Genomic DNA, 21,791 nt, shown 5'->3' with positions numbered 1-21,791 from the left:
CTCTTCTGCAGCGATTTGCAGCAGATCTTTCATGTCACACTGACATTTTGTCGTCCCCAGATGCTCACGTCAATCTTCTTATGGTAATTCATCCAGATGGATACATGAAGGGTTTTTAAACACGTTCCCACGCCATGGCGTGTTTATCAGACATACAGTTTCTATTGTGTTTTCATATTTGGAGCATTGCAGTTTTACCCAAATGGCCCAAATTCTCCCCCATGACCTTTTTAAACATGTGAATGTATTTCCATATGTTCACACAAATAGCGAGAACAAGAAACAGAGAAGATACAAATCCTTTCCAGGGTTTGCCATTACCCTGCGTATGCTCTATAATGCCACAAACACACACACACTCGCTCTCGACACACAGATCTCACACTGTGTTTTTCTGTGAACATGACGGACAGGGAGAAACCAGCAGGAAACGGTGTAGATGATGCCTAGTCTCACCAGAGCTTTAACCTTTTCCTCAGCGTCCTTCCTGCAGAGTCTCTCCTCCCCTCTGGCCCCTCTGTCATACGCTCCTATTGTCTGTCACTATCCTGCATCTGCACTCATTATGGAAACCTGTTTATGCACAAAACCCTCCCAAGAAACACTGCAAGGCATGAGAGACAGAGAGAGCGAGTAAACCCAGCCCCCCTCCTTCATCCTGCAGTTGGATTTGAGGGGATAAGTTGCAACATCTTCGCCTCAAGTTTTTCAAACCTGTCCCACTCATTCATTTCACGTCGGCACCTCAGTTAGGTCGGCGCCCAGACTTCCTTGTTCATTCGTCTCACGTGCACCGCTGATCTCCAGCACAATGCCCCCCAAAACCCTGGGAAAAGCACCTAGGGTCCCAGCCACTCTGCTGTGTCCTGTTTTCATTACATGGACTCCCCAGGAGAGGGTATGGATGTAGTAGCGCTCCCTTCCTCTCCACTCACTGATCGCTCTCTCTCTCTCTCTCTCTCTCTCTCTCTCTCTCTCTCTCTCTCTCTCTTCCTCGCTCTCGCCCACTGAGCACAGTAAGCTGTCTTGATCTTGGCTGGTGAGCTGGCTCCACTCAACCGTTTAGGGACTAGTTTCTTTTTCACCGACGGCTTACGCGACGCAGGCCACTCTGCTCCAACAAGGTACATCCAATCGATGCTTTGGTGAACCCCTGAACATGTCAGGGATAGTAGCATGATGAGGTGCATGTTGAATATGTTGAATGGATGTCACTAAGAACCATCTGATGTGAAGGGTGGCTGCCTCTGCAGAATCCAAGTTGCACAAATCCAGCTTAAATTTCTGCGCAAAAGACTTGACCTCCAATGGAAGTGCCATTTTGTGGGCTTGATGCCTTTAGTCTGTGTTCGCATGTACCCATAAATCAAGTCTATAGTACTGTAATTAGTCAGGAATGAGCTAGACTGATGATTAAAATATAATTTGTCTAGGCACCGATGGATTCATGAGTTGCAACATTTCAATGGTCCCATAATTAGCAAGTGAATACGAGCGAGGCTGGATCCGGGCTGAGAATTTTTGTCCAGAGAACTTCCACTTCACAGGTGTAGATTTATTTTGCAATCATGCAGCACACTGGGAGAAAGTACAGTAACATGAACAGCGGGGAGAGAGAATAGTTTAGCAGATTCCCCGGACAATCGTTAGGAGAAGATTCACTGAGGCTAATTTGAGACCAAGGTCTCTAGCTGGGTATCTAACCATAGGGGGGTTCAGCTAGGAAATGCAGTTGTTGGGAGTGTGGACACGCTTCAGAGGTGACCCAGCGAGGCCTCGAGGAACCTGCTATTTAGTGCCATCGGTCTCTTTCTTTCTCTCATTGTCTATCTCTCTCTCTCTCGCTTCCCCCCCACCAAATTTTCCATTTTTCCCGGCTCTCTGGCCTTGCATCAGTAGCTAAACCGCATGGCGCTGCTTAGGGATTCTCTAGGCGGCCTCGTCGTACTGAGCTAAGCCCGACAGGAGTCCCTCCTCTCCCTGCCTAGTCCCGCGCCAAAGCCCAGTGAGTGCTCAGGCCCAGTTGGTATCCAATCCCTCCCCTCTTACTGTGTGTGAAGCTTTTTTAATACTCAGTTAACAGCAGCATCAGCATTTCAGCCTGAGAAGCAGGCTGGGCAGGGAGAGTGGTATTTCAGCAAACTTTCTAGTTAACTCTTTCTCATGGAAGTTCTGGTATGTATCATTCTCACTGACAGGACCCGTCAAGTGGGAATAATGATTTCTATGTCTGTTCTGGAGTTGGCAGATGGTGAACTCCATGTTTGTTTTTCCCCTTCCCTTCGCCAGAGCTCAAAACTTGCTCCTTTATATCCTGCCCATCCGCTGGCCTCTGTGTCCTACATTGATACAGCAACGAACAAACACAGGCTAAATTAGACACATGACGACATCCATAAACTCCCTAGTTTTGCCACCCTGGATTACTGTGATAGATGAAGAAATCCCAACACTGCCATTACTCCCACCTGACAATAGCTTATGCCAAACCTTTCTCCTTCTTCCGGGCACAAACAAGCTAAAATAAAGAATGGAGTGGTGCTGCCATGCAAGACAAGATGGTGGCCTATGCAAGGGAGAGAAGCCTGACTGAGAAAGTTGTAAGTGTGTAATTCAGCAGAAAAAACGCCCAATAAAGCCTCCATCCACCCAGCACATAAACACTCCACAATGCTCCACAAAGCCATTAGCAAGAAAAGCATCTGTTTAAAAGTTGACATGGCAAGCACCATCATCATCTGCTGCTTTTCTAATTGTCGCATAACCTTGTTTCCTCCATTCAACATGACATTTGTTTAATGTTTTCTGAAGTACCCTTTAAGTGTTTCATTAATGCCTAATGAGCTTTTCATTAGCAGAATCCAACTGTGACTTCTCCATGAGAGATTATAAGCAATATTGTTCGGCACAAGGTTTCACATTGGTAATGATTCTATGGTGGATTGGGCGGTGATAATAAGCACCGCTATTGTGCTTAAGAACATTGCATTATGAGAACATCAATGCAAGAGTGGGTGTTGATCTTTGCAAATGTCATGCTCTGTTCCACAAGGCTTGGTTGAATTGGTCTATCTTGTTATTCGCCCAACCCCCATGCTTCTCCTTCCCCGCTCCACTATAATATTCAGCATTGATACCCTATTTGATTGCATTTGATTGCCAGTATGTCCCCAGCAAAAGTAACACAGAACACTTCATCATGCAATAAATTGACAGAAAATTGTAATATCACAACACAGTGTTGACAGCATTACCCATTGTGATTGCCACATGTTGACATGCTTGTAAAACGCGGAGGAAACAACAGTTTAGACATTGCATTGTGTCTCCTGATATCTGCTATACCCGCATTAATTAAGGGGACTAACAGCAGCAGTTTGCCAGCTTAGCGATAATGAGGTGCAATGGAAAAGTATGAATAACAGGAGATTGGCCATACGCGAGGGGACGCGGCTAAATGAATACCGAACACAGCCCAGTCAATGGCCACCTTAAAATGTGTGATTGGGAAGGCGCGGGCAGTAATAAACGAGGCAATGTGAATACTGAACAGAAAGACAATTAGGCCGCCACATCTGGCAACGAGGATCTGAGTCCGTACCCAGCCGCCGCAATTAAGCGGCTCCATCGCCGGCGTAACCCTGCACTCCCCGGAGGTTGTGACACAGAGGATGGTAAAGAAGAAAACATCGACTGTTACAGACAATAATGACCACCTTCATTCAGGGTCTGTCAGAGTGTTTGCAGGAATAGCCTCATGCTGCCCAGTTGCTCCACTGAATATGGGAAACCCCTTTCACCATCTGCAATTAGATTCTCCACTGATTCAATTCCAGAGCTTTTACTCAGTCCAGACCAGCGCTCCCTATCCGTCGATCGCAAGCTACAGGTCGATCTTTAAGACCTTTCAATTAGATCCCAGACTGTTGCATTATACAAAACCAGCAAAATATCCAAATTAAATTACATCACATTTTACCCAGAGCTACCGTACAACAGTAGCTCAAATTCCCAGATCACCAGAGCTACAAGAAACCAATAGTAAGGAATGCAAAGGTCTTAGTATCCTTACAATATTCCTGAGACTGCAGTACCATCATGTAAGAGGGATAAGATAAATGATAGGATAAGAAGTAGAATAAGAGCTAAAGAGGGAGTGAAGTGATTAAAGAGCAATTAGCGGAGGAGAAGGGATAACATTCAGAAGGGAGAAGGAGAGAAAAGATGAGTTTTCAGCCGACGACAGAAGCTGGGCAGTGACTCACCCTCACTTCGATGAGGAGGTTTTGCTTGTGCCTCAAAAGGAACAAATATCTTGAGAAATTCAGATGAATGTAATGTTTTTTTTTTAGCTATATCAATTTGAAATGCAGAATAATGAAGGAAATGGAATAGAGTGGAGTTGAATCTGTGTTTTGTGAGATCATCATGCCCTCCACCTTGGTTTGGGAAGTGATCTTGGTCCAGACTGGTGCCTTTTTGTTGCATGTAACTGTTCTCATGTGTATTGTGTTTTTCATCTTTGCTGGGGGCAAAAATTATTTCCCCAGTGCAGTCAGTTAAATCTGCACTAGGCAACTTTGCTCTTCAGTGGCCCCATGTGGCAACGAGAGATACCCGTTTCAATTTTTGAAAGTGTGAAGTACTTCATTACCCAGAAAATCATGTAATCTCCTCACTCCTAAATATCTTCTTCTGAGAGGCTGGTGGAGGTGGAGATGAAGGGGTTCAACCATCGTTGGTGAGTCCAGCTTTCTCTGGATGAAGCGCTCACTCCGTTTTAGGAGATAGTTTGTATTTCGCTCATAAGTTTCTGTTCGTCCAAGAAGATTTCCCGCCAGTGACCATACCCGACACCAGAAATTAACCAGAGCAAATAGGGAAAAGCGTCTCAATCGGGGGAGATGTGATGCTATTCTCTGTTGCAGCCCCAGATAAGACAAGTATATTTTTGCGTAGAAATCTTACCTAGTGCAGCTTTAAATATTCAATTCAATGTCATGCTGTAGACAAACTGCATGCACACTTACTATATACATGCCAGTATGTGCACACATATCATACATATATATGTACAATGAGTAGACAGTGCCCCATATGAACTCCAGTAACACTGTAAGAGCATGTACATGTAGCTCACACACACAAACAGTATTATGCACACAGTACTTCTACACAGTGCGGTGTCAATACAGAACAGGGAAAAAAATGAACAACCACTAATGGCATGCACGCACACACATGTTCGATGACTCTTTTCATTTGCTACCCCATTATTATTTGGGTTTAATTGCCAGCTACTAAATTGCTCCCCATCTCACCACAAACATTAAACAGGAAGCTATCTGTGTCCTTATTGCTGTTCGGATTGCAAATGCCCTTCCAAAAAAGTCTGCAAAAGCTTAGTCTCTCTCCTCTCTGAAGTGTTATTGGTGCTCGCTGCAGGGCTTAATTTATTCAAGGCTGTTAAAAGCGAAAAAAAAAAGGCTTCCCCACTCAAGAGTGGGATTGTTTGGATCTGAAAGGAGAGCGTCGGCAGATTAACTCGACATGGACGGTGCATGTACCGCATGTGGATGTAGTGATCTGTAATCTATGTAATCTTCGGCGCACAAGGGCCGATACGGTGCTCTATTCACTCTGTGGGAAAGCTTTCAATTCTCTGTGAAGAATGGTTTGCTCTTTCCCATGATTTCTTTGTCTCTCCCTCTCTCTCTCTTTCTCTCTCTCTCTCTCTCTCTCGCTCTTTCTCACACACATCTGCACTGACATGCACATATGCCCTCTCTCACAGTCTCAGTGTGTCTCCCTATGTCTCTCGCTCTGTCACATGCCCATAGACACAGACATGCATGCACGCTCGCTTTGTCTCCGTCTGTCTCCTAGTTTGTGATGTTTCATGGTTTTATAGCTCCCACTCTGTCTGTTTAGCCGTAGGAGTCGGTGCTGCCGTCTCCGTCCTCCCATCACTGTGACTAAGAGATGCTCTGGAGGGGCGCAAGGAGATAAGAGAGAGGAGAGCGGCAGAGGGAGAGGGAGACAATCGCATTAAGACTCATTTTACCCCCCTGACCAAGGCCAGAGGTTGGGATTTGAATGTGTTCCCCTGTGTCCTAGAATCTGTGTGTGTGTATGTGTGTGTATGTGTCTGTCCCTGCCCGTCTGTTCATGCAATCGCCAAAGTGAGCATGCATCCGCGCAACCTTGGCCTGTCTGTGCAGCCGGTGCAGCCTCAGCTGTTCTGTCTGCGCCGCAGACGCGCTCACATTAAAGCGAGTACAAATTAGCACGGCGCTGTAAGAAAAGGGAGGGCCTTGCCCGGCAATATGCATGAAAAAGCCCCTCGGAATAAGTCTTCGCGAGTGACACCGCACACTGTTGTCAGCACAGCAGTGGAGCTGTCAATGCTACAACACAACACGCTGTTCGGATCCATGGGTGAAGCCTCTTGACATCAAAGGTGGCACACAAAAAGAACCGTGTTTCCTTTTACTGTTGCCTGCACCTGTCAAAAATGGTGTGTTTGTTTTTTTTGTTGTTGCTGTGTTTTTTTTTGTACCCCTCATGCACACCGGCCCTCCCGCTCTGTAGCTCCACAGAGACCCCTAGTGGAATTGGAAAGTACAGCACTGTGTGTGTGTGTGTGTGTGTGTGTGTGTGTGTGTTTGGAAGTGTCAGAATCTGTCCATGTTTACCGAGTTTCCTGGACCACACACACACACACACACACACACACAAGCCTTATCTCTCGACTGTGGCCAATATTTTTGTCGAGCTGCGGGACAAAATGCAAAAACCGTCCGCCAACTCAGGACCTTTTTTAGTCCCCAAAAACAGATTTCCCCCCGCCATGCTTTGGCTATCTTCTGACCGCGCTAGACTGGGCTAGAGGGCCAAATTAGAGCGGGCCTTGGTAAAATAAAATCCCTATTATCTTTGAACTAGCAAGTACCCAATTATACGCCGCAGTTATCTCCCATCTCACAGACTTCTGAGTCCTCGCCACGGGGCCGATGAGCACGGAGCGCTAATGAAGACATGCTGAATCACCTCTTTGCCTTCCCGAAACGCAAAACCGGTGGCGCCTTCTTGATCAGCAGCGGCTTTTTTTTTTTTTATGGATCAGACCCATTCCCGGGCTTTGATGGCGTGAGTGTTTTTTTATTTTTCCTCCCCCCGGTGAGCCCGTCGCCGCGCGGGCCACACACTCTTGGGCTTGTTATAGGCTGCGGCGTGCGTGTGATAAGTGTGAAAGAAGAATGAGAGGTCTATAATCCGAGGCCTCCTGACAGAGAGAGAGGGGGGGGAGAGGTAGAGACAGAGAGAGAGAGAGAGAGAGAGAGAGAGGAAGCAGAGGCACAAAATGCGACCGAACCCAGAGAGAAAGAGAGCTTTAAAAGGGTTTATCTCTCTCCAGTCACATAGGATATGTGCTGAGCAGAGAGGAAAAACCCCTGTGGATGGAAAGAGAGACAGAGAGAGAGAGAGAAAGAGGAGGAGGGGGGCATCTGTCTGTTGAGATGTGTTTTCTTACCCCTCCAGTGCACTGACGTTGTCGGTCTCCCGATCAGACCAGGAAGCCTATCTGTACATCACACTGCCTCATACCCACTGCCTCCCACTGAAAGATAGCCCATAACATTTCCACTCTCTCTCTCTCTCTCTCTCTCTCTCTCTCTCTCTCTCTCTCTCTCTCTGTCTGTCTTCCTCTCTCAGTCCTCTTCCACTCTTCGCACTTGCTTTTGCTCTGTCTGTTTCTCTCTCTAGATTCAAAATGCCTACGAAATGTAAGAGCATCAACCTCGCTCAAAATGTTAGGGTTATTGTTTTGCTCCTCATCCAACAGCAATTTATAGGTTTCCAGTCCCGAGTGGAAGTTATCCACTTGATAACTGAATAACAGCCATCACCATTAAATAATCGATTGCTCTTTGTCCAGGTTCTTGTATAAGACTTGAACAGCATGCGAGAAAAAAATTGAATTCTATAGCAGTGAATGGGTGAGCAACCAAGCTGCTGCACTATAGCGTTGACCTCTGCTGGCAATGTGTAATCACCCTTTATTTTCTCATCACACACTCACTGGAAGCTGTGTGCTGCAAATAGCATCTGTGTAGGTTGTGGAAAAGAAGGTTATGGTTTTGCATCATTTAATCACAGTCTAGTTAATAGGAGCCGCAAGGGCATACAGCATCCCCCAGTCTTCACAAGAATGCAAGTACAATTGAGTCAATTATGTGTAATTTGGACAGTTGCTTAGTGTAAGTTCTACAGGGGAAAGTGAGAAATCATTACGAATTGAGCGTTTCACAAAGACCGTGTGAATTGATTAAAAGTGCAAATATCTTTTTTTTGTTTTTGTGTTTTTAAAATTTCAGATGCACTTCCCCCATGCTACTTGTGATTGAATTTTGAAAGAAAGGTCTGACAGCGGAGGGAACTCCCGAAGAGTGCGAGAGCTTTTTATGAAGTTGCGGTAGCGTTGAGCTGTAACTCGCTGTTAAAGAGCAGTTCAAGAGAGCGTTGCAAAGTTTAAGAGGCCATGAGGGAATTCTAAAGGGTCTGCGACGGTTTAAAATGGCGCCTCTGGAGAGCGAGAAACCGGCGAGGAAGAGAATGCAATTGACGGAGTCGAGGAGGCTGTTGTGGAGCTTTTGAAGGATAAAAATTTACCTCAAAGCGCGGAGCGTTTGAAAGCAAACGAGTTCAATAAAGGGATGTGCATGTAAGTCTGGGTGTTGAAGGCCAGTGCTTGATGTAGTATCAAATATCGCCATACTTTCTCCAATGTATCACCCACCTACATTGCTTTCTCCATCCACCACCTGAGGGGCAAAGGAAAAAAGTACATGTACAGACTTATTGATTTTTTTATTTTTTTTTCTCTTCAGCTGTTTGGGCCATGTTTTGGAGCTGGCCCTTGTACAGGGCAGGTAAACACAAGTTCAAACTCACACCCCTAGTCTAATGAATGCCTCTGAGATGGTGCTGAAATAATCTGGGGAGAAAATAGTGTTTGTTTTTGTTCGTTTTTATGAAGTACATTTCGTTTTGTGGGACCATTAATGGCATCACAAAAAGCACAAGGCTACAGCTCCTCCATAATACCTGAGTGAATCAGACTTGGAATAACTGAAGTGCTTGCCAGCAACATTTGTGTTTCATGGGACGGCTCTGTCTGGACTTTGTAGACAACACACAATGCCTCCGAGGTCGGCAGTCGTTGGGTTGTGAGAACCGGTGCCGACGATCATGCAAAATAGATGACTTGAGCAGAAAACTGATGGTAGCGGAGTCTGCGGTCTTTCTGTAGGCGTTGGTGTTGATTCATACTGGAGGACCCATGACACGCAGGAGCAGAAAGTAAACGGGATTTTAACTTCTTTTTTTTTCAGTGATACAGCTTTCATCAGTTTCCCTACTTCTCATCCAGTTTTATCTTGTTGATCACATTTAAAGGAGGTTCCTTGTCTAGCCAGAAACACATCTTGTGTTACTTGTTAACATGTTAACAGCAACATATTTTGTGTCAATTGTGTTGCACAATTGACACACACAGATATGTTGAAAATGACACACACTTTGTATATTTTAGAATAGCATTTAGCAGTTGCTGCATATTTCAAAATCTGGATATTTCCGGATCCAGAAAAAAATAGCAACGTTAATCATCCCACCAGACTTCCAGGTTCATCACCCTCTGTTACCTCATATCCTGTTTCCTGTCTCCAACAGGAAGCCCTGTCAACCTGACGTGCAGAGCGTTCTTCGGATACAGCGGAGACGTCAGTCCACTCATCTACTGGATGAAGGGGGAGAAGTTCATCGAAGATCTGGACGAGGAGCGGGTTCAGGAGAGTGACATCAAGTAAGAGCTTTGTCGCTACACCTGGGTTGATTTTGAATGTAAATCCTAATCATTAATGCCATGGCAAAGACCACAAAGCTACGGCCTGTTTGAGAAACTCAAACTGCATCAACAGACAATCCAAGGAAAAACACGTCACAGTACTGGACACACTGTTTGATTGACAGGTGATCTCTGGGAAGAGCAGAGCAGAAACACCACAGCAACGAGCGCTTAGAGCCAAAATAAAAGAATAAAACAAGGATTTCGAGGATTACCACTTGAAGTCGTTAAATCCATTGAATGTTATTTCTAATCCAGATGAAATTAAAGTAAAGCTTGAACCACATCATAACACATTCATGAGGCAGTGCTCGCCTATTCAAAAATAGAAATGGACCCATGGGCTGAACCAGTAAACAACCATTTAAACCCAGTTACCACAAATATCTGACCACACATCAACCGTGCCACCGCCAAGCTATTTCTTAAATGATATCCATGAATGTTTCATACGGCTGTTCAATAATGCAGATGGCTATGCATTCTTTATATTCGTATGGCGTGTATATGTGCACAGTACAGGCATTACTCCAAGAGTGATCAGTATGCTTTGTGTTGGTGTTCACTTTGCACTTAAAGATAACCGGGGAAAGGAGTAATGGAGCAGTGGAGGAGATGGAAACTCCACGTGATCGTAGTCCATTTGCTGCATCGCTCACATTGTACATTTACACCACACAGCTTCTCTTTAATTCCATGTAGAATAGAAACACAAACATATAGTTACATACAGTGATAGCCAATGTAAAAGTCACCCTTCATGCATTTATCCTGCATCTATCCTTCCTTAAGACTGCTGAACCAAATTAATATATTGTAACACAAAACTCTACTGTCTCTCAACCAACTAGTTACCAGATCATTTCTTGGGACTTCTGGGTTTTCAAAACAATCCAAAGTGCAGCAGTATTTTAGTGGGCATACAGTCAAAAGTGGGACTCTTATAATGGCTACAACTGTAAACTTTGTGATAAAGTACTGACTGACAGGCCACCATGCTCTACTTTGATGTATATTGACCCGGAGAGTGTTCACGGTTACAAAATCGACGCACACAGATCCAAAAGATAATGTCATCTCTCCTCACCGATGTATTTGCCACAGACAGAAGCTACCACTGTCTGTTCTAGTGCAGGGTTGCCTTACCTCCAGGAAGTCATAGGCTCCTATCGTTTTCAAAAATCCATTAAAACCAGCTCGCAGAGACATACTGCTGTCTTGACTAACATAACACATGTATTGTATTTTTTCCTAGCATGACTTTATAAGGACACACTCATTGCAGTTGCAGTCATATCAAAAGTAGTTCCATTCTGCCAGAACAGAATGTGAAGAGATCATTGTGCGTGTTTGCCTCCCACTCTGCCACTGCCACCAGAAGACAGTGCACAGTAATGGAAACAGTAATGAAAATACTGCCCGTTAAACTCGATAATTAGCTTCATGATAAAGTCATGCAATACACATGCTTTCAACATGATGTATTACATTTGTCAAGGCAGCAGTGTGTCTCTGCAACCTGTTTTTATGTATTTTTGAAAACGATGTAGTAGCTTCTGTCTGTGGCAAATACATTGTTGGGCTTAGACTTTTCTTTTCCCTCTAGTGTGTATTTACCTGCGTGAGTGTGTGTGTGTGTGTGTGTGTGTGTGCGCCATTCAATGTCCATGTTCTCCATCTCATCCAATTGGATGACCTCTAGCAGGCCCCCCTCCTTTGGCTCATACTCATTATTGGAAACAGAGGTCTCGTTGAACATCTGTTTATTCCAGAATCTCACACACAGCGTGAAGCTGCTTGGCCATGGAGCAATACCATTGGCTGACAGCTTGTGGAAGAGGCCGGACCATGTCATCTTATTGGCCGGTAGAAAGCTAGCATTTCCAGGAGGAGGCAAGATGCAACTACTTGTGGGATTTTTCATTTGCGGTTGACATTGCAATGTTTGGTTTGCTGTAAAACATGAACTCAAACGTATCACTCTTAAGTACATGTGTGTTAGCAGCCACCAAAGTGTACAAAAAACAAATATGACATCTTGACAGCATCAAACAAGTTCAAACGGATGAACGCTTCCATGTCTTTGCTTTCAACTGTCAAGTTGTACCGCAGGTTATTACCGTATGATGTGAATGCAGCATTTGCTTTGGTTTAATGAGAAGTTGGTGTTTTCCTGATAGGTAGACTGGCTTTTTGCTTCGGCTTATGGTGCATTCACATCATATCAGTGGAAGCAGAAGAATGGAATGGCATCTTGTACTTGGAAGCATTCATGTGTTGAACTCATCCAAAATCATTTCTATTGATGAATTTAAAATCAACCACAGACGAACTGCAGCAGATATTGCTTGCCTTTCCTAAGTGTAGTTGATTGTATTAGTAAAAAATCCCCACATACTACTTGTATCATATTACTGCTAGGAGGCTGACGTGAAGGATTTATCCCAGACAGAGAGGACATCAGACTAGCCCTGTGATTGGCTGAGCACAGAGGAAGTGGTCTCAGCTGTGTGATTGGTTGCCCTCACAAAGTAGCTTATCTTCACTTTATTATTGTCCATTGGGGCTGGAGAAAGGCCACCATGTCTCTGGTTGAAGGACCGACTGAGAGCAAAACAATGGACTTGCAATCTACTTTACCCGCATTTGTTTTTTCCAGATGATGAGCTCATCCTCAGGCAGTGAAGGTCAATCAGAGCACGAGCGCTCGTCCTCAAAGGACCCCCCGCTTAGAAGAATAATCAATCCTCATCATCTACGGATGACTATCTCAATCTGCTGATACACAATAAAAGTGCACGTGTGACGAAACGGAGACGCTCCTGTCAGCAGGAGACGCCATCATCTTTCTGTCGTGAACTTTGCAACCATCGCTTGTTTAATAATCTGTTTGATTAGCCTGCCAATGTGATGCGAAAACAACAACAGAAATGTTTCCTCAATTATGCCTGCCTTTCACAAATAAGCAACATTGAAATTCCTTTTTTTTGTTTATTTATTTATATGTTTATATTTGACCTTTATTCAGCCAGACAGGTTAATTAAGAATAAATTCTCAGTTGCAGTGACAGACTGGCAAACGGCAAAAGGTCTCTCGAGGGAAGGGGATGGGAAAACATTACGACTGAATAAAATACAAGGAATAAATATTTTGACAGACATACAGCAAGGAAGGGCAGTATGGCAAAATTAGCATAATTTAATACTGCGTATTTCTCCAGTGGTGTGGTCACTGTCTCCCACATGTTGGTACAAATGTGCAAGTGGCAAATAAATTATGGAACTGGCTTTTAACAGTACTCAGTCACAGATTCAGCGTTACTCGGTGGCATCATTACAACTTACCAGTTACTTAGTACTCACCAAAGCGTTACTGAATATGTTCACTGTAAAAAATGTCCATCTTAACTAGTCAGTTTGTCTCATATCAGTCTTAAAATCCTATTTTTCTTAAAACAAGTGAAAAACTCTAGAGTGAAATTATCTCACCCCATTGGCAGTTTCACTTGATTTGCATTGGAAACAAGTGATTTTATGTCACCACATTGGCATATTTGTTAAAAAAATCCTGTTTTACTGAAAACAAGTGAAAAAAAACAACTTGTTTGAAAAGATCTTCAATCAAGAGACTTGACACTAGTTGAGTGATCTGCCTTATTTAAAAAACTCACTTATTTCTAGAAAATTCTTGAAACAAGTGAAATTATCTCACCCTATTATTGGATTTTGAAACTTGTTTCAAGGAAAACAAGATTTTAAGACTGAAATGTTACTGACATTTGTTGCAGGGCTGACACGCACTTTCACACACACACACACACACACACTCGCACACATGTTCCTCCCCGCTGTACTCCTGTGAAGGACTACACGTATGACTAGAAAATCCCTGTTGTCGACAAATGCCGTCTAATGAAAAGGTTAACTGGAAGCAGCGTGACAAGGCTGGGAGGAGAGTTAGCGGCCCAGTCAGTGACCTGGCATTTAGAGATGTCTCTGTTAGCCTGGCTAGCACGCTTCATCCAGCACTCTATTGTGAAGGACACCGGGCCAATTAGAGCCTCGAAGATTTAGAGAGGAGGTGGTGGAGCAGCGGGGTGGCCGCGGGTAGGTGGTAAAATAAAGATGAGAAGGAGAGAGCAGCGGGAGAAATTTGCGAAAGCGGGAGGGCACTGACGAGTGGGTCGCGTTAGGAATCCTGCTTTCATATTGTAGTCAAATGAGGTAGAGAGGCAAGAGATCAAAACTCTGACCCTGAGCTTCTTTCAAAGAGTGTGTGTGTGTGTGTGAAGCGGAGAGGCTTGTGTGCATACAGTGGCTGGCTACAGTACATGAACGCTCAAGTTTTTTTCATGTACGTATTTGTTTTCGTTGTGTGCCCTTGCGTGATACTGTCTCCCTCTGTGTGTATTTTTTTATTTTTTTTCGGTTGAATCCGCACCACTTCAAACCCACTCCCTGACATCATTCCATGAGCTTTTAGCTTTGAAATGGAAATTAATCACACAGGAGTATTCCCCGAAGGGTTGCCTGTAATACATGAAATGGAGCTTTTGGCACAATGTTTCACCATTGAGATTCCACACAGGCACAATCTAAAATTTTGCGGCTGCAGAGCAAGACTCCGTAGTTGTCAGAGGTGAAATCTCAGTGTCCGATATGGACACAAATGCCACGCTACTGAGACTGAACACCAAAAGAAACTCAAGCCCCTTAAATCGGGCATGCAATCCCCTTTTGAACAGGCTGAGGTATTAAATTTCCATTTCTTTTATACTAATTAACATCCTTATAGATACCCATGGGCAATCTGGGTTACAGCAATGCTCCCAATGTCTGTTGGCATTACAGACAGACAGATTATAGTTATTAATTCCTACCATTTTACAGTCTGTTGGATAGCATTATGACAGGCTAACAAACACACAAAATGGATCTTTACATTTGGTTCACCAACAGTTGGGAGAAGAGTAACTGTGTACCTCGCTAGCTTTTTATTTTTCTCCTGTTTTTTCCCAGTTGGCACTGAAATTCAATGCATGTCTATAGCCGAGTACTTTGCTCTTACTTCACTCTATTGCCAGTTCTCCACACCTCGACAATTTTACCAGATACCAACTGACCTTTTCCTTGGCAAACATGAGGAATTCTCACCATGCACATTTTCCTTTAATCCATTTTTGTGCCGCTTATCCGGTCAGGGTCCCGGTGGCAACAGGGCAAGCAGAGCAGCACAGACGTCTTCCCTTTCCCCAGCAACGTCCTCCAGCTCCTCCTGGGGGATCCCAAGGTGCTCGTAGGCCAACTGGGAGATGTAGTCCCTCCAGTGTGTCCTGGGTCTGCCCTGGGGTCTCATCCCGGAACACTTAGCTCCTCACCCGTTGGTCACTTGCAACCATAGGTGAAGATGAGAACGAAGACTGACCGGTAGATTGAGAGCTTTGCGAGTAAGACCGTGAGATACCTGAACTCCTCCAGGTAGGGGAGCTGCTCACTCCCCACCTAAATGGGACAGGCCACCTTTTTCCAGAGAGAACCTTGGTCTTCTATTTGGAGGTGCTCACCCTCACCCCAACCATGTTACACTTGGCTGCAGACCACTGCAATGCACATCGGAGATCACAGTCCAATGAGGCCAAAAAGGACAACATCATCTGCAAACAGCAGAGATTCCATCCTAATGTCAGGGAATTGGACACTCTCCAGACCTCAGCTGCACCTTGATATCCTGCCCATGAATATTACGAACAGGTGATTGCTGCAGCTGCTGTAGTTGGAAGAAGCAAAAGCCCAGATGTGGGAGGAGTTTGGACAGGCGATGGGGAATTACTTTCAGGTGGCTTCAAGGAGGTTCTGGCAAAACAGTTGGCTACTCAGGAGGGGAAGGCAGACATCGGTCAGGCTGGTCTCAGCAGCGGCAGTGCTGACCTTGACTGGAAACATTGTCAGAGGGGTAAGAAAGATTTGAGGAACTCCAAAACCCGACAGACATGCGCTCTGTTCAGGACGCTGGGCTGGAAGATTCTGGAGGGTGTGAGCCATCTCCTTGGCAGAGCTCACTGAGGTAGGAAAGCTCCACAGTGGCAAGGCAGCAGGGGCGGGCAAAATGTGTCGCTAAATTACTGAAGGCTGAAGGCTGGATGTTGTTGGGGTGTCACTTTTCACACGTCTCTTCAGTATCACGTGGATTTCTGGAACAGTGCCTGTGGACTGGCAGACAGCGGTGGTGGTCACCATGCCATATTGTCTCAAAACTAAGATCAGATGGATCAGAGTTTAGCAATAATTCAGTGATGATAGCAACGCACCTCTCCTTTCTCAAGCACACGGTTTACTGTGCATCATATCAAATTTGGCCAGACAGTTTGAGAACTGGAACGCCTCCCCCGCTAACTGATGCAACGGTGTGATACAAGCCCTGCTCTCTCGGAGCCAATGCCTACTGGGTAATCTGTCGCTGAATATAATTTTACGCTTCAAGTCTCTTTTTCAGACAATCTGCTCTGATCCAGTGCAAGTCTACCTTTGGGGGGTGTAGCGGGGTGAAGTGTAGCCGATGGTGAGGATCTAAATTTTGTCATACAGCAGTTAAAGAGGTGCTCATAAGTAATGCAAAGTATGACAAAATAAAACAGTTCAAGAGTTCAAATGTCAGACTGCGTCTTCTGGGGGAGACGTGAGAATATTAGCCAGGGATGGATCGTGATGGTTAGAGAAGTCTTGGCTGAGGTTTAGTTTACTGCTTATTGCTAAAAACAATACCTGGCTAAACCAAAAGGGTGACTCAAACTCAGAGATGCTTGTGAGAGGACTGTGAGGTGTGTGTCTGTGTGTGTGTGTCTGTGTGAGTCAGTGTGTTGGGACAGGCTCTTCACTGTGTACAGCATCAAGGATCCTGGTGCTGCACTTTCATCTCCATCCAGCTACACTGTGCCAGTTTACCACCGTCCACGTCTCCTCATACACACCGCCTGGCAGACGAGAGCTCGCTCATCCTGGCTTTCTCTCTCTCTCATCCACACACACACACACTGGTGCACATGTGCTTTCTCCACCCCCTCTTTATCTCCCTCTCTCACATGCCTGTATATTGTACGCGCAACCACACACATGCATAACCATGCCACTCATATTCATCCACGCAAAACATTCACTCACAAGCATGATATCACATATGATGGATATACTTGATGTACACACTAACACACAAACAGGCATTCAACTATAGTAAACCACACTGATTCCTTAATTATGAGACTTTTAAAAGCAAAGATTGATTCCCTCAGTGACTTTTTCCCCCCTCCAACACCCATTTTAGCCAAGCCCACGTTGAGTCACACATGGACGCCGCCTCTTTAAAAAGCCATCAGCACGGATCCATATCCCAACCTCATGGACCCCTGTGTCTCTGGCTGGCTGGCCACACAATGGAGAAGGATGGGGGTTAGAAAAGCTCACAGGAATTAAGAAGAAAAGGGAAATTAATTTCTCTCCCCCACACACACACACACACGCACGTCATATCAGTCACACAAACCTCAGCCCAGGAACTCATTCGTGACGGAGTCGTACATTTCTGCTCCCCTGCAGAGCAGCGGCTCAAAAGGTGCTACTTCATAATTACTTTTTATAAAGCAGCTAGTTCACTGCTAGCTGCAGAATGATTGCCTCTAATGGTGCTTCATTGTACTTGGTCAAAAAAAAAGGAATCTCGCTGCAACTGTTATATTTTCTATGTGGGATACCAATTACGGAGTGCACTTTTTACAGCTAATCTAAGATATTGCCGCGGCAGTAATGGTTAGATTGTATAGTTCATCTTTATCCACACAGCACTTTACAATCTGCCTTGTTTAGTCTATTCATTGATCAACAAGAATTAGATGAGTTTTCGCATTCAGATGCCCCGCAGCAAGCAGCAGATGAATGCCCAAGTGGCACTCATACCTTTTCGCATTATTAGCCCCGTGCATCATTAAGCAGGAGTTTGGAATAGCTGCAATATCTGTAACCTGAATCAGATTATTTCCCCATATATCATCTCTGCTTTTGCACACCAGCCCAGCAGGAGAGAGCAGGCTTTTAGAAGCGTCATTGTTTTCCTGTCGTTCTCTTGTTGCCATGGTAGTGGGTTATGAATCCTTTCATCGGGCAATTATGTGTCCAGTCATTGCCCCTATGCACCCCACCCCCCACCCCCACCACCAACACCACACACACCCACCACCACCACCCCTTCATCTCTGGTGTTTTCTAGAAAAAAAAACATACTGTCTGGCTTCTAAGCGGCTGAAAAAAGTCTGTTGCGCTCACCGCTGGTCATTAAATCACGGTCAGGCTCTTCAAAACAAGTGTTTAGTCAAAAAGTGCTTAGTTTGTTCAAAAAGTCTTAAAGGGATGCCTTGACATTTTGAAGTTTGGGCGTCATTTCTTTCTCATGGCTTGTTAGCATTGTCAGCGTTCCTCATTGAAAGCAAGGCAGCGCAATTAGCTGCAGCTTGATGCTGTTGTGCCACTTGGTTTAAATGAGGAAGGCTGATAATGCTAACAAGCCATTTTAGGGAAACAAACACAGCACAAACGTAGAAGTTTTGCCCCACCAAGTGTCCAATGAAGAAAAACAACCAACTAAAAGTGTCATGGTATAAGTATTAAAAGTTGTGGCTGTTAGTCTTTTGCATAGTGCTGTTAAAGAATATGATGTTTTTGTGATGAAACATGTTAAAATACTCCAAAGTGCTTCTCGAGAAAACTGCTGCAACTGTTGTCACAAAAACACCAAAAAAAAAAAAGTTTTTCAGTTTGCTCTCATGGCATAACGCATCTAGCGGTGTGACAGGTTGGCACCGTAGTGCATCATGACAGTCACACTATTATCACCGTGCCAACATGTCGCAACCAATACACATCAAGACCCTTAGTGAGTCAACAAAAGTGTTTTTCATGGGGTAATGTCATCATGAGTCATATAACGCTGAGTTCTTGTCAGTCACGGGCTGTCACCTCGTACCCTTGTTATGTATCCTTGTCCCCTTGGTTGACTAACAAGTTTCCTTAGAGTTTAGGATGTATAGCACCAACTCTTTCAACTTTTTCTTCCATACAGACTCTTGTTTTTCTTCACAAAAATCGATACTTATTAAATAACCAAGAATCTGCACTTATGACCTTTTGAAGTGCCTGCTGTCTGCAGTTATTGTTGTCCACAGTTCAGCCTCAGTTCCAAGTCTCCTCTTCTTTTTATGAAGGTAAATCAGATTCAGAGCATCTAATTAGTTGTTGTGTTGTGGAATTTGTTGCCACAGAAAGTATCTGCAAACCTGGGACTACAAATTCAAAAACACGAACTTTAAATCAATTCTGTCTGTTCTCCGATGTTTTGAGTCCGATTTACAGACAGACTATCTTACCCGGTCTAAATCAGACTTTTTAACCAAAGACTGCGGGAAGCTACTTTGATGTATACCCCAGAGTCAGTAATGAGGAGGTTGCACTCCCTGTTCGAATCAAACCATTACAAGTCATGTCAGTTGTCAGAGTTCACCAACCAGCTTGTATGTTGTTGTTTTTTTTTACCAGCCGTTAGTCATAAATCCCTAAAAGCTGTGAGCACAGGGTGATTGGGCAAGAAGATGGATCTAATCCCTCCTTGCCAGACCTTGCTTGAGGGAAGTCTGGTTTGCAAGGTTAATTGACAGTTGCTGTCCACCGCCAGGAACTTCATGTTCAGCACTTTGCCTTTGGCCCGGCTCAAACCGCCAGCCCCCCTCTCATCAGCACCACATCACCACAAACGTCCAGTAGGCACTGTCTTGTCTGATCCGCCTCTTGAAAGAGGTCCAAATCCAGTGGCGAAGAGAAGTATTTCATCATAGAAGTCGGTTTACTCCGAGTTGTCTGTCAATTACAGCTTTCTTCATGTATTTCTTACAACGAACAGAAGGGGAACTGGAGCTTTGACTCCTTTGCTTTATTTGGCAAAATGACCAGCAACGAGAGGGAATGTTAACAATTTTACCATTTTCTCCCTTTATTTGTCCAGGGAAGGTTTGTTGAAGTTTGCTCACTCTCTTTCAGGAACGATCTGCTTCACATTCAAACATTTGCACACATTGACACCTGGGAGCTGCTCAGTAATACCACCGCCTTCTACTGTTGACCACTGAGCAGCTTCAGGAGAGTTGAGGCTTTGAGATAAAGCATCTTATGATCGCTATGTTTTGAACAGTGTTGATTTTCACAGCATTTTTAGATTTAGTCATAGTCTTGGTCTTTTGACAAATATAGCCTTTACATTTTGTCCAATTTTAGCCATGGTATATTGATCAAATTTAGACAATTATTTACAGACTAAAATGGCCTATGACTTATAGTCCACTTCAACAGTTCAAATGTGAATAGAAAAAAAATAGCACCACTCTTCTAGTGTAGATTACATTTCCAACATTGAAATATTTTTCCTATTTTTTTTGTTCTTGAACTCTACATTCAACCTTCTAAAATGAAACAGTCCTTTTTTGTGAGAGTACTGTCAGAAATATTCAATTGAATCAGCCAAGTACAGGTGCTAAAAAATATCAACTGTGTAGATCTCAATAACCAGGAACTTGACCTGTCTCAAGATACCTAAACAATACTAAAAGAACATTTTTTCCAAACACTAAATGGGCAGAGCAGCATTCAAAAGCGTGGAAAAACATCTACTGGAGTGTTTTTCCATTTCGGCATATTTTCATCAATGCTAGAATGAAATAAAATCATTCCAAATATCATCAAGGGACAGAATATTTACTGGTCATGGTCTTCATTGACAAAATTGCAAAAATGCCTTCATCAGCGTTCATTTTAGTCATTAATTTTGTGACAAAATGAACACTAATTTATTCATTCCTGATTTACTTCTAACAGGAATGAGATATTTTATTTCCTCCGTTGCCCCCCCAGTGTTTCATTCTGTGCTGACAGACATCTAAACCCATCTGCTCCTGTGTTCTGTACCGCCCCCTGCAGGACAATCCGGGAGCACCTGGGGGAGCAGGAGGTGTCCATCTCTCTGACCATTGACTCTCTGGAGGAGGGCGACCTGGGCAACTACTCCTGCTACGTGGAGAACGGCAACGGGCGACGACAGGCCAACATCCAGCTCACCAAGAAAGGTGAGAACAGTAAGCAGAAAGCATATTATATTATTATTATTATTGGGAACAAATAAAATACAGATGGAAGTACGCTACCAGTCAAAAGTTTGGACACACCTGATTGATTGTACTATGTTTTCCATTATCTTAAAGCCATTTTGATCTAAAGGCTTCTGCTTAAATGCTTGAAATTAGATTCTTAGACAAATATAAATAGCCTTTGCCTTTCCATCAAGGCAAAGGGCGGCTACTTTAAAGAATGTAAAATATAAGATAGTTTTGATTTGTTTAACACTTTTTTGGTCACTGCATAATTCCATTTGTGTTATTTCATAGTTTTGATGTCTTTACTATTATTCTAAAATGTGGAAAATAGTAAAAATAAAGAAAAATGCGTGTGCCCAAACTTTTGACTGGTAGTGTATATTATATAAAGAGCATTTAACCTTTGGTGAGATGGAAGAAGTTCATTTATTTAAAGGATATATTTTGAAGTGAACCCAACAGAGGGATGTGGAGACCTTGACATTCAATAACGCAGCGTTTCAGCTCCGGAGGTGAGAGACACCATTTAATACCGCTGGCCTTCACTCTGACAATAGAGTACATCTCTCGCAGCAATTTACCAAGTGAAAAAGAAGAACAACTAGTGGGATTCGGGGAATTGACCAGTTGTTTTTAGCCTCCGGGAAAAAAAAAATGGGACAGTACGGCGGAGAGCGCGGAAAGCCTATTCATCCATC

The 21,791-nt window shown here is 44.0% G+C and overlaps 1 protein-coding gene across 2 annotated transcripts in view; it reads left to right on the top strand.

The window, feature by feature from the left end:
* The window catches only part of LOC139916839 (interleukin-1 receptor accessory protein-like 1), a 217,005-nt gene that overhangs the window by 175,957 nt on the left and 19,257 nt on the right, over positions 1-21,791 (top strand). For both annotated transcript variants that reach the window (XM_071905851.2, XM_071905850.2), the window contains exons 6-7: positions 9,736-9,868; positions 20,921-21,066. In XM_071905851.2, the coding sequence (XP_071761952.1) occupies positions 9,736-9,868; positions 20,921-21,066 (279 nt within the window). The remainder of the gene's footprint in view (positions 1-9,735; positions 9,869-20,920; positions 21,067-21,791) is intronic.

The sequence above is a fragment of the Centroberyx gerrardi genome, chromosome 21 (assembly GCF_048128805.1).
Source record: "Centroberyx gerrardi isolate f3 chromosome 21, fCenGer3.hap1.cur.20231027, whole genome shotgun sequence".
In the NCBI taxonomy this organism is placed as follows: Eukaryota; Metazoa; Chordata; class Actinopteri; order Beryciformes; family Berycidae; genus Centroberyx; species Centroberyx gerrardi.
This window is presented reverse-complemented; position numbering and strand designations above follow the sequence as displayed.